The 12,469-nt window shown below is 39.0% G+C and overlaps 1 protein-coding gene and 1 non-coding gene across 2 annotated transcripts in view; one reads left to right on the top strand and one right to left on the bottom strand.

The window, feature by feature from the left end:
- Positions 1-702: 702 nt before the first annotated feature.
- TRNAY-AUA (transfer RNA tyrosine (anticodon AUA)) lies at positions 703-774 on the bottom strand. The gene has a single exon. It is a non-coding gene; the product is annotated as a tRNA-Tyr (tRNA).
- A 9,932-nt stretch (positions 775-10,706) lies between these two features.
- ITPRID1 (ITPR interacting domain containing 1) overlaps positions 10,707-12,469 on the top strand; it is an 89,350-nt gene continuing 87,587 nt past the window's right edge. Inside the window, exons 1-2 of the mRNA XM_055589370.1 lie at positions 10,707-10,850; positions 12,129-12,177. Coding sequence (XP_055445345.1) covers positions 10,709-10,850; positions 12,129-12,177 — 191 coding nt within the window. The 5' untranslated portion in view covers positions 10,707-10,708. The remainder of the gene's footprint in view (positions 10,851-12,128; positions 12,178-12,469) is intronic.

The following is a 12,469-nucleotide window of genomic DNA, read 5'->3' as shown; positions in this document are numbered from 1 at the left end:
TGCCTGCACAGGCACATATGTGTGTGCATGAATATGCATATAAAACCTTATCACCTTTAAAGTTCAGATCCATAATGCACTATTGTCTGATTATGTATGCCTATTTCTGGTAAGTTGTTTAACTGATAAACCATTCTTAATGATTTCATAACCAGATTTTCTTCGATATTGTCAGTGCCTTGTTGGCAGTCTTTCAGTCATTCATTCAACAAACATACATTGAGTATCTTTTTCACATAATTTTGATTTGAGAGATAAGATCTCTGTCCTGAAGAAAAACTCAGGGTGGTTAAACTGATGTGTAAGCAGACTTATAAAACAATGTAAAAACTAACAGTATTTACACTATGGAATTAACAAGTAGCTATCAAGGCTACACTCATATAGGGAGAGCATATAGATGGAGAGGATAAGAGGTAGCTGAGGACTGAGGTAAATCCCACTCAAAATTTAGAGGCTGGAAAGGAGAAAACCAGCAAAAGAGTTTGAAAAAAGCTTTGAATAAGATAGGTAATCTGGGAAATTGTGGTTCAAAAAAACAAATGAAAAGATTGCTTCCATTAAGAGGAAGTGAAATGAAGTCGCTCAGTCGTGTCCAACTCTTTGTGACCCCATGGACTGTAGCCTACCTGGCTCCTCAGTCCATGGGATTTTCCAGGCAAGAGTACTGGCGTGGGTTGCCATTTCCTTCTCCAGGGGATCTTCCCGACCCAGGGATCGAACCTGGGTCTCCAGCATTATAGGCAGACACTTTACCATCTGAGCTACCAGGGAAGCCCAATTAAGCCCAATTAAGAGGAAGGGGTCCACCCCACTCCAGTACTCTTGCCTGGAAAATCCCATGGACGGAGGAGCCTGGTAGGCTGCAGTCCATGGGGTCGCTAAGAGTTGGACACGACTGAGCGACTTCACTTTGACTTTTCACTTTAGTGCATTGGAGAAGGAAATGGCAACCCACTCCAGGATTCTTGCCTGGAGAATCCCAGGGATGGGGGAGCCTGGTGGGCTGCCATCAATGGGGTCGCACAGAGTCGGTCACGACTGAAGCGACTTAGCAGCAGCAGCAGCAACAGGAAGGGGTCAACTATAACAAGTGCTGCTGAAAATTCCAAAAGGATAAGAACTAATAGTTGCCCATTATTAAGCTGATTTGAGTGCATTATAAAGAGAATGGGAGGTGTGGATGGGGATCATTCCCTATGCTCCAAGCAAAACTACAAGTTTTGTTTCACATCAGGTTGATAGCCGTGAAGGTGATGGCCTGAGATATAAGAACTCCTTTTCCTCTCTGTCTGCTCTCTTAATTTTAGTGGCTTGATGTGAGATATGAAAGGAACAGAGAAATTAAGGAAGACTCACAAGTTCTTGGCCTGAGCAACTACTTGAATAGTGGTACCATTTACTAAGATGAACACTATAATAGAGCCAGATATGTGGGAGGGTCATGTAGAAGTCAAAAAAAGAGTGAAGAATTCAGTGTGGTACATAATAAGTTAAAGATGCCTATAAGTTTGAGTGGTGATTTGTGTGTCGATGTCAAGTAACTGGGATACCCTATTCTGCATCTCAAGAATCTTATTCTGAACCTATGGACCTGAAATCTGCATTTGGGACTCACCACCAGTTTTCCCTGGTAGCTCAGTGGTAAAGAATATGCCTGCCGATGCGGAAGACTCAGTTTTGATCCCTGAGTCAGGAAGATCTCATGAAGTAAAAAATGGCAACCCACTCCAGTATGCTTGCCTGGATCCCATGCATAGAGGAGCCTGTCACTCTACAGCCCATGGGATCACAAAAGAGATGGACACCTCTTAGCAACTAAACAACAAAGCTGATTGAAGAGCAAACTACAGTAGAGAGAGAAAGGGTCAATGGAGAGTTATTTTAAGATGGAAACATTAGAGCATGTTGTAAACTGAAGAGAATGATCCAATAATTGTGCCCAGGCAAAGATGTGAGTTGAATAAAGGTGAGAGGGGATGCTTGAAATTGGAATTTTGAAGGATTTTTTTTTTTACAATGATGAAGTATGAGAATCAAGTAGAGGAAAGTATTGTTGAAAGTGGGCATATTTTTTTAAATTGAAGTATAGTTTATAATGTTGTGTTAGCTTCAGGTGTACAGAAAAGTAATTCAGTTACATATGCATATACATCTATTTCTTTTTCAGATTTCTTTCCATTATAAATTATTACAAAACAGTGAGTATAGTTCCCTATGCTAACAGTAGGTTTTTGTTGGTCATGTATTTTATATATAGTAGAGTATATATTTAATCCCACACTCCTAATTTATCCCTCGCCTTCTTTCCCCTTTGGTAACCATAGTTTGTTTTATATATCTATGGGTCTGTTTCTGTTTTGTATATCAATTCATTTGTATCTTTTTTTAGATTTCCCATATAAGCATTATCATACCATATTATTTGTCTTTGTCTGCCTTTCTTCACCTAGTATGGTAATCTCTAGGTCCATCCAGGTTGCTGCAAATGACATTATTTCATTTTTATGGTTGAGTAGTATTCCATTGTATGTATACACCACATCTTCTTTGTCCATTCATCTGTTACTAAACATTTAGGTTGCTTCCATGTCTTGACTATGGTAAATAGTGCTGCAGTGAACATTGGGGCGCATGTATCTTTTCGAATTATGGTTTTCTCCGGACATAAAAAGTGGGCAGATTATTGAACTGAGTGTTCAGATGTTGATAAGTCATCTAGATTGACAATGAAATCTTCCAGGAAGATGACTGAAACACCATCTTAAAATCTTGGTGAATGAGGGCAAATGTCCTAGATGTTGATGTCTTGTATAGTCTGATAGCATGCTCTTCAAAGGGCAGAGAAATGGCAATTACCTTTTTGAGAACATAAGGAACTCTGGGGGCTTCCTTTTCAAACTTCTTATGAATGGCATTACAGCTGGAGAGGGGACAAGTCTTCCTGGAGCCCATGGCTCTATGTAGACTTCTCTCAAATCCTGCTACTAGGGAAGGCATTACATATGGAGAATGGAGGAGAGCAAGGCAAGCTTGAGATCCTATGAATGCTTGAACAGAGGCTGTGGTAACAAGGATCCATAGAGAGACAGAGAGCATGAGATCCCTTGTGGACCCAGAGTACCTTGTGGCTGTTCTTTCATTATGAAGTTTTTTTCTTGACCACAGGGCTGATTCAGAAGTGGTGGCCAAGGCTCGATCAACAGCCTGTAAATATAACCTTGAAATTAAATTCATAGTTAAAGGAATTTCCAAACTCTGATATGAGCCTCTAACTAATCTCAGGGAAATCTTCATACTCAACATAATTATGTTATCCTCATACTCGTCAAATACATCTTCTTCTCAACTATCCAAACTAAGTAATCTCAAGATGACGTGCATTGTCTACAAACTAAGGGTGTCAAATTTATATCCTATGAGAAAAACTACTGCATTGATTGGTGATTCATCTTCTTGACAGTTCTTGCCAAAACAATAAGAGGCAACATAGAAAAGAAAAAAGAAAAAAGCTGACCAATGTGGAAAATGATTATTCTGTATACATTTTTCATTAAATTTTCCCAAAAACCCTATGAAGTTATTATTTCACACTCATTACAAAGATGAGGAAATAGATTATCAGAGGAATTTGAAAATTTCCCCAAGGAAAAGTCAGAAAAGTAGCAGAGCTGATTAAAATCTGGAGTTATCTGACCAGAAGGCACTTGCTCTTTTAACCACAAAGGACATGAACTGAGAATGCTGGCTACACCAACTGCATGTTCCTTTTCCAAATAACCAAGCAACAGGTAATAGTTAAAACACTATTTACCCTGGGTAAAGTGCTGTGCTGGGATCTCTGAGGAAAACAGAGATTAAAAAAAAAAAAGAAAAGAAAGCATAGTCCTTATTCCCCAGTATGAACAACCAGTTTGACAAGGTAAGATATTTCCATAGAGATGCACAAGTTAAGTAACTTCAGAGAACAAGAATGTAATCATTATCGCTGCTCTGAGGATCAGATTATCTTATTTCACTGTGTGCTGAAGGCTTCACAGTGAAACCAGCCTGTATGGTTACATTTGCTCAAGTGAAAGAAACTGTGATGTAAAACAACTGTATTAGTAACAAAGCCAATTTTTTCTCATTTTAACCACTTGAAAAAATTTGAAACCCTGATAACATTTCAGCACATTTCTTTTTGTCTCTTCAATTTTGTTTATTTTGCTTTGTTCTTGCAAAATAGGCTTCTTGATGCATATATAGCATCCTCTTGTTTTCATGTTGTTTTCTTTGTTGTTAAATTTGATAATATTAGGAATTTCCTGTGTTATACACATACAGATTAATGACATAGTAATCAGAATATAAAGCTTCCCTGTGGTTCAGCAGTAAAGAATCTTCCTGCCAATGTAGGAGACATAGGTTTTATCACTGGGTCAGGAAGACGAGTTGGAGAAGGAAATAACAGCCCACTCCAGTATTCTTGGGGCTTCCCATGTAGTTCAGTTTGTAAAGAATCTGCCTGCAATGCAGGAGACCAGGGTTCAATCCCTGGGTCAAGAAGAACCCCTGGAGAAGGAAATGGCAACCCACCCCAGTATTCTTGCCTGGAGAATCCCATGGACAGAGAAGCCTGGCAGGCTACAGTCCATGGGGTCACAAGAGTCAGACATGTCTTAGCGACTAAACCAATATTCTTACCTGGGAAATCCCATGGAGAGGAGCCTGGCGAGTTACCCACCACGGGGTCACAGAAGAGTGAGAGGACCTAGCGACTAAACAACAACAACAGTGATCAGAACACCAGGGATCTGAAAAGAGAGAAGGATCTCTCCAGCACAAAAGACAACATAATTCAGAATGAGAATTCACTTTGGGTAAGTCCGAATAGGCAAGACCTAGGTTCCAAGTGGTCCTGGGGACACTGGGTTAATCTAGGGGAGTCAGCAGAGGCCAATGCCATAACTTCTACCCTGTCAGTCCACTGGACTATTTGAGCCTGCCACTTAATCTGTGGGGCTTCCTGGGTGGCTCGGCAGTAAAGAATCTGCCTGCAATGCAAAATGCACAGATTCCATCCCTGGATAGGGAAGACCCCCTGGAGAAGGAAATGGCAACCTACTCCAGTATTCTTGCCAGGGAAATCCCATGGACAGAGGAGCCTGGCAGGTTACAGTCCATGGGGTCGCAAAGGGTTGGACACGACTGAAGCAAATAAGCGCATCATGCTTTATCTGTGTCCTTTTCCAAGAGACTGCCCTGAGGGGTCAAGCCAGTGGATGAAGCCAAAGCAAGGTCACTCAAGCATCAGAGAATACATTTCCAGAAGCAGATTTGTTTACTAACTGGGAAGGCATCCACTAAAACAGAGGGAACAAAAGAATTTTTCTTTACAAACCAGTCCCTTACCTCTGCGTTTAGCAAGAGTTCCCACTTTCCTTGGCAAGCTTTTTTCTATTCTAAGGCCAAGTACAATTGAGCTGGCAGACAGCATATCCTCACTGGCTGTGCAAGGCTGGTGGCTGAGGTCGCACATGTCATTGTCGAAAGGAAACTGGGGGACGTATGTATAAAGCAGCACCTTGATCTAAAGTTTTGATGATTTTTACAGTAACAGGTTTGAAAAAGTCGTTGATAGGTGAAAATTCCACTTTATAGGACAGAAGCAGCAATTTGAGGTCAGATCTGCTTACCACCTCCTGGTCCTACTACAAAGCAAAATCTTTTTGCTACACAGAAACTGACTTTCCGCTAGGTTAATTAAGGAGCAAGATTACTTGGGGAATCTTACTGTTTTGTCACACATTATTCTTTTCTTCAAACCCTGATCCTTTACTGAATCTGATATTTCATGAATGTTGTTGAGCATGATTTTGGGGGTTTCCTCCTTGTGAGATTTTGCAGTGTCAAAGTTGATGCTTTTATTATAATTCACACATACAAAATGCAATTGCCAGAGAGAACTTTTTTACTCAAAAGTTAAATAACTAACATTAAATGTAGTTTCTAAATTTTATTTTGTCATATTATGGGTTCTAGTGTATGAAATAATTCTATAGAGTTTAGAAATATAATCACCTCTGTATAACTTTTGTCTTATGTTATCACTGAAATTTTTATAAACATTTATTTGCTCCCAGAAGACATTTCTAAAATTAACTTTCCAAAATTAGCTGGTTAAGGCCCACCATTAATATAGATATTAACTGTCCACCCTCTGCCTTTATTTTTAATTAATTGAGATTTCTTAATAATTGCTTTTTAAACATAAAGTTAGCAGTCATCCCAAATAATAATTTGCAGTAATTTATTATTGCAACAATAATTGTATATTTATACAAGTGAACAACAGAATTTTAGTATATAAAGCATGTAAGAAAACTCTTATTGCCAATTGCTCATAGAATGCTCACCTGTAATTAAATAAAAATATTCAAATGTTTATAATAATCTGAACAACTTGACTTGTTAAAACACTGATTAGGAATGATTGTCTCCATGTCATATTATCAGTGATTGTGCAGAAGTTTAGGGATTTAAGACATGATGTTGAAGTAGGTATTTGACTATTCAGTCATTTCTTTGAACTTGAAGAATAAACTAACACAATTGCAGGTAGATGCCTGGAAAGAATTTAGTCAAGTTTAATGGTTTTTTACTCTAGCTTTGTTACTTTAACTTTTTTAATGTTTTGTTTTGTATTAGGGTATAGCCAATTAATAATGTTGTGGTAATTTCAGGTGAACAGTGCAGGGGTTCAGCCATACATATACGTGTATCCATTCTCCCCTAAACGCCCCTCCTTTCAGGCTGCCACATAACATTGAGCTGAGGTCCATATGCTGTATAGTAGATCTCTGTTGGGTATCTATTTTAAATATAGCAGTGTGTACCTGTCCATCCCAAACTCCCTAACTATCCCTTTCCCCATCCTTCCTCATCCCCAGCAACCATAAGTTCATCCTCTAAGCCTATGAATCTCTTTCTGTTTTGTAAGGAATTTCATTTGTATCATTTATTTTTTGATTCCACATATAAGGGATGCCATGCTATGTTTCTCCTTCTCTATCTGACTTTCTTCACTCAGTATGACACAGAGTGAAGGTCCATTCATGTTGCTGCTAATGACATTGTTTCATTCTTTTTAAGGGCTGAGTCATAGTGCATTGTATACACATACCATATCTTCTTTATCCATTCCTCTGTCGATGTCAAAATTCCTCTGTCAATTTTGGCTGCTTTTATGCCTTGGCTATTGTAAACAGTGCTGCAATGAACAGTAAGGTGAAAATATACTTTCGGATCATGTTTTTTTGCAGACATATGCCCAGGAGTGGGATTGCAGGGTCATATGGTAGCTCCATTTTCAGTTTTTTAAGGAACTTCCATACTGTTCTCCATAGTGGCTGTACCAATTTACATTCCCATCAAAAAGTGTAAAAGGATTCCCTTCTCTTCACACCCTCTCTAGCATTTATTGTTTGTGGAATTTTTTTTATGATAGCCATTCTGGCTGGTGTGAGGCTATATCTCATTGTAGTTTTGATTTGCATTTCTCTAATAATTGACAATGCCAAACGTCTTTTCATGTGCCCATTCACCATCTGTATGTCTTATCTGGAGAAATGTCTATTTAGGTCTTCTGCCCACTTTTTTGAGTGGGTTGTTTGTTTTGATGCTGTTACAAACAGCGTCATGAGCTGTTTGTAAATTTTGGAGACTAATCCCTTATCAGTCAGGGCTTCCCAGGCAGCGCTAGTAGTAAAGAACCTGCCTGCAAATGCAGGAGACATAAGCAACACGGGTCCTATCCCTGGGTGGGGAAGATCCGCTGGAGAAGGAAATGGCAACCCACTCCAGTATTCTTGCCTGGAGAATCCCATGGACAGGAGCCTGGCAGGCTATAGTCATAGAGTCACAAAGAGTCGGACACAACTGAAGTGACTTAGCACAGCACAGCACAGCACCCTTATTGGTCACATCATTTGCAAGTATTTTCTCCAAACCTGTGGGCTGTGTTTTTGTTTTGTTTATTGTTTCCTTTGCTGTGCAAAAGCTTTTGAGTTTAAGTAGGTCCTATTTGTTTATTTTTGTTTTTATTTCCATTATTCTGGGACACAGATTGAAAAAGATACTGCTGTGATTTATGTCAGAAAGTGTTCTACCTATGTTTTTATCCAAGAGTTCTATAGTCTCCAGTCTCACATTTAGGGCTTTACTCTATTTTGAGCTTATTTTTGTGTATGGAGTTAAAGAATGATCTAATTTCATGTTTTTTACATGTAGCTGTCCAGTTTTCCCAGCACCATTTGTGGAAGAGACCGCCTTTCCAACAATGTGTAGTCTTGCCTACTTTGTCATATATTAATTGACCAGAGGTGCATGGGCTTATTTCTGGGTGTTCTATCTTGTTCCCTTAATCTATGTTTCTATTTTTATGCCAGAACTATACTGTTTTGATGACAGTAAGTTTGTAGAAAAGTCTGAAGTCAGGGAGCCTGATTCCTCCAGTTCTGTTTTTCTTTCTTGAGATTGTGTTGGCTATTCAGGGTCTTCTGTGTCTCTCTACAAATTTTGAGATTTTTTTTGGTTCTAGTTCTGTGAAAAATGCCATTGGTAATTTGATAGGGATTGCATTGAATCTGTAGATTGCCTTGGGTAGGATAATCATTTTGACAATATTGATTCTTCTAATCCACAAACATGGTATATCTTTCCATCTGTTTATGTCTTCTTTGATTTCTTTCATCAGCGTCTTATAGTTTTCAGAGTACAGGTCTTTTGCCACCTTAGGTAGGTTTATTCTTAGGTATTTTATTCTTTTTGAGGTACTGGTAAATGGGATTATTCTTGAATTTCATTTTCTGATCTTTTGTTGTTAGTATATAGAAATACAACAGGTTTCTGTGTATTAATTTTATAACTCGCAACTTTACCAAATTCATTGATGAGTTCTAGCAGTTTTCTGGTAGCATTTTTAGGATCTTCCATATGTGATATCTTATAATCTACAAACAGTGACAGTTTAACTTCTTCTTTTCCAATTTGGATTCCTTTTACTTCTTTTTCTTCTCTGATTGCTGCACTTGCTATTTTAATTTTGTACATATTTATTTAGCACCTACTATCTGCTGATAATTCAAATACTGACAACCAGCTAGTAAAGGAGGCCCTTGTTCTCAATGTGCTGATAGTCTGGGGATTTTAAACAATTTATACAACTGCCCTAGGCTTCTGTCTCCTTTCTTATGATAGGAGATATTAATAAAGGTCATAATGATGTTAATAAAAGCCAAATGAAATGATGGGGGCAGACTATATTTCTTATATCATGTGCATAATATATTTATTAATATCCCAATTGTCTCAACCATCCTTTAGGGCAGATGAGCATGAATCTGCATGCTCAGTTGTGTCTGACTCTTTGCAGCCCTATGGACTGTAGCCCACCAGGCTCCTCTGTCCATGGGATTCTGTATAGAACAGTCTTTTGGACTTTGTGGGAGAGGGAGAGGGTGGGATGATTTGGGAGAATGGCATTGAAACATGTATAATATCATATATGAAATGAATTGCCAGTCCAGGTTCGATGCAGGATACTGGATGCTTGGGGCTGGTGCACTGAGACCACCCAGAGGGATGGTACAGGGAGGGAGAAGGGAGGGGGGTTCAGGATGGGGAACACGTGTATACCTGTGGCAGATTCATGTTGATGTATAGCAAAACCAATACAATATTGTAAAGTAATTAACCTCCAATTAAAATAAATAAATTTATGTTTAAAAAAAACAAAACAAAAGAATAATGGAGTGGGTTGCCATGCCCTCCTCCAGAGGATCTTCATGACCTAGGGATCAAACCTGTGTCTCCTGCATTGCAGGCAGATTCTTAACCACTTCAGCCATCAGGGAAGCCTCATACACAGTTTAATAGGCATGGGAGCATGTTTAGAGTACAGAACCTGGGTTTGAATCCTGTTTGTTGTGTGACTTTGGGTATGCAATTTAACCCCACTGCTCTTAAATTTACTACAAAATTGTGACAATTAGATTACTTCTTTCATTGATGATTAAATTAAATAACAGATTATAGAATTCAGCATAGAATCTAGCACATAATAAATATTCTGCTGAGGTTAAAGTTTATTAAAATTCAGTACAATTTACCCCCAATTAAAAATAAGGGAATGCAGAGAAATTATACAATTTGTACAAGGCCACACAATAAGTTGCAGAGATGAGATTCAGCCAGGTTGATCTATTGCCAACACCCTCCTCATTTTTTACATTTTGGGTCTCTAAACATATCATTATAGATGTAACTATTGGGCAGATTTGTAGGATACTTATTATGTTAATCAATGCTTTAAAATTTTCTCCTTGATTGGGGGCACTCTCCAGTCCAGTTTCTTTGCTTCTCATCCACTTCCAAGACCACTAGATTGAATCTTCCAGAGTGTGGATGTGGCCGGATAAAGGGTGAGGCCCTTACTCCCTGGCCTCCAGCTGTGTCTCCATTGAAAAAGAAACAGTTCTTGCACTGAGGCAGGGAACTTGCTTGGATATGAGCCAGGCTCCCAGAAATTGTGAAGCTGGATCCATTCATTGGATTGTGAGTCCTCTGGTCCTCTCCGTCTTACTGAGCCAAGCCTGGAAGCTGAACTCATTGTGTCTCATTTGTTTGTGTGTGTGTGTTTTTAAATAGCATGAATTACTCTCTTATGATGGAGGAGAAGTCACAACGAGGCCAGGAAAAGAGCAGAAGAGACATCCTGAAGTCCACCAAGCGGGCATGGGCTCCCCTGGATGAGCAGCTGCCCCCTGGCTCTGAGGAGGAGGGCCACAGTCTCACCAACCCCCTGCTGGGTGAGAACAGGCCATCAGGGTTATTTGAAACCAACCTATTATGAGTGGTGAGGGATATTGAGCTTTGGGCTGCGGGCAAATGATTTTGGAACAAGGACTTGACTGTTAAGATGCCAGTGTTGCTGGTATGATAACCAAAAACTTTTATGAAATGGGCACATCTGACTTCACCTACAGACACTTAAAATACAAACCTTCTTAATAGAAACAGACCAACTAAAGAATGAACTTGGCTCCCTTTCCACTCCAAAGTCCCCTCATTCTAAGTCCACTAGGACCCCAAAACTGTGGAGCTCATGCCAGAGATATGAAACTTCTTGCAGGACATCAAACATCTTATTGAAAGGCTCTTATTTGCAGAGCCTTGCACAGGGTGTTGCTACTAATTTTAATCGTTTAAAGAGTAACAAGTAAGAAAACATTTGTCCTTTCACTGTGATTTCTCATTTGCTTGTTCATGATGTTACTGTTTGATGGCTTTTCTTCCTTGCCACCACCAATTTATTCTATCCCTTCACAGTAACTCAGTTGAAGACTAAGCATCTCCCATGTCCCCGTGGCCTTTTTGGTTCACCAGACACCTTGTGAGGGAGTAATTCAGGTATCTTACTGCTTCTTAGGATACAGTCAGAGAAAATAAGCCCAGAGTAACCTGTAACCAACTGGAAAGGAAACAAATATTTACAGGAAAAACTGCTTTTATAGCCTTTCCTTTTTTGCCTCTTGACTCGTTGGTTGAGCCAGTGACAAAGATCCACCTTAAAAGACTGATGCTTTTATAACACAGGGTGCCTTTGGCAATTCTGGGACTGCAGAGCAATTTGCCCCTGGAATGAATGCAAATTTACTTTCTAACCTGGCAGAGAACTCCTTGCAAATAAACATCACTGGCTAGCTGCCTTAGGTAAATGTGATTCAGTAAGGAGAGGCTCCACGTGATTCATATTCAACAAGAGAAAGGCAAAAATCTCCCATGCTTTTTCAGCCTTTGTATCACACCAGGTAATTTAAAAATTATTCTAACATCTCTTGCTCTTTTTTTCCTTTTCACATTTTCTTTCTCTTTAAGTTATAGTCTTTTGGCAAGTTTATACTTTATTCTCAGGAAAAGCCAATTATGGAAAACGGGAAGTTTTGCCTTGGGGGAGAAATGACTCTGCTTATAGAAACATGTAATTAAATACTAGGAAATGGACCTATTGGGTAGTGGCTAACTAATGGGCTGATATCTCTTCACCTGGTTATGTTTTGACTGACTGGTCTGTTTCTCATTTGTAGAAGATTCCAAACAAGAAATTATTCAGCAGTGGCTGGACTCTGGATTCTTGTAAGTGTTTCTTTATGCCCTTGCACATCCTTCTTGCAAAGATCCATGAAAACACTTCTGGGACAGGGTGTGACATGTAGGAATTTTCATTTTAACTGGGTGTTTGAAGGACTAATCTTTTATTGCAAAAGTTATATATCCGCTTAAAAGTACAAAATAGAATAATACTATTTCAGTTCCTAGCTGTTCACTGATTTCCTAAAGTCCTCTTGTCATAAAGCTTAGCTCTTCATTTACTCTGGTCTGTTTAATTAAAAAGTAATTTAGCATAATTTTGTTGTTTGACTCACAA

This window comes from Bubalus kerabau, chromosome 8 (genome assembly GCF_029407905.1).
Source record: "Bubalus kerabau isolate K-KA32 ecotype Philippines breed swamp buffalo chromosome 8, PCC_UOA_SB_1v2, whole genome shotgun sequence".
NCBI lineage: Eukaryota > Metazoa > Chordata > Mammalia > Artiodactyla > Bovidae > Bubalus > Bubalus kerabau.
Note: the sequence above shows the minus strand (reverse complement) of the source record. Positions and strands in the feature narration are given on the sequence as shown.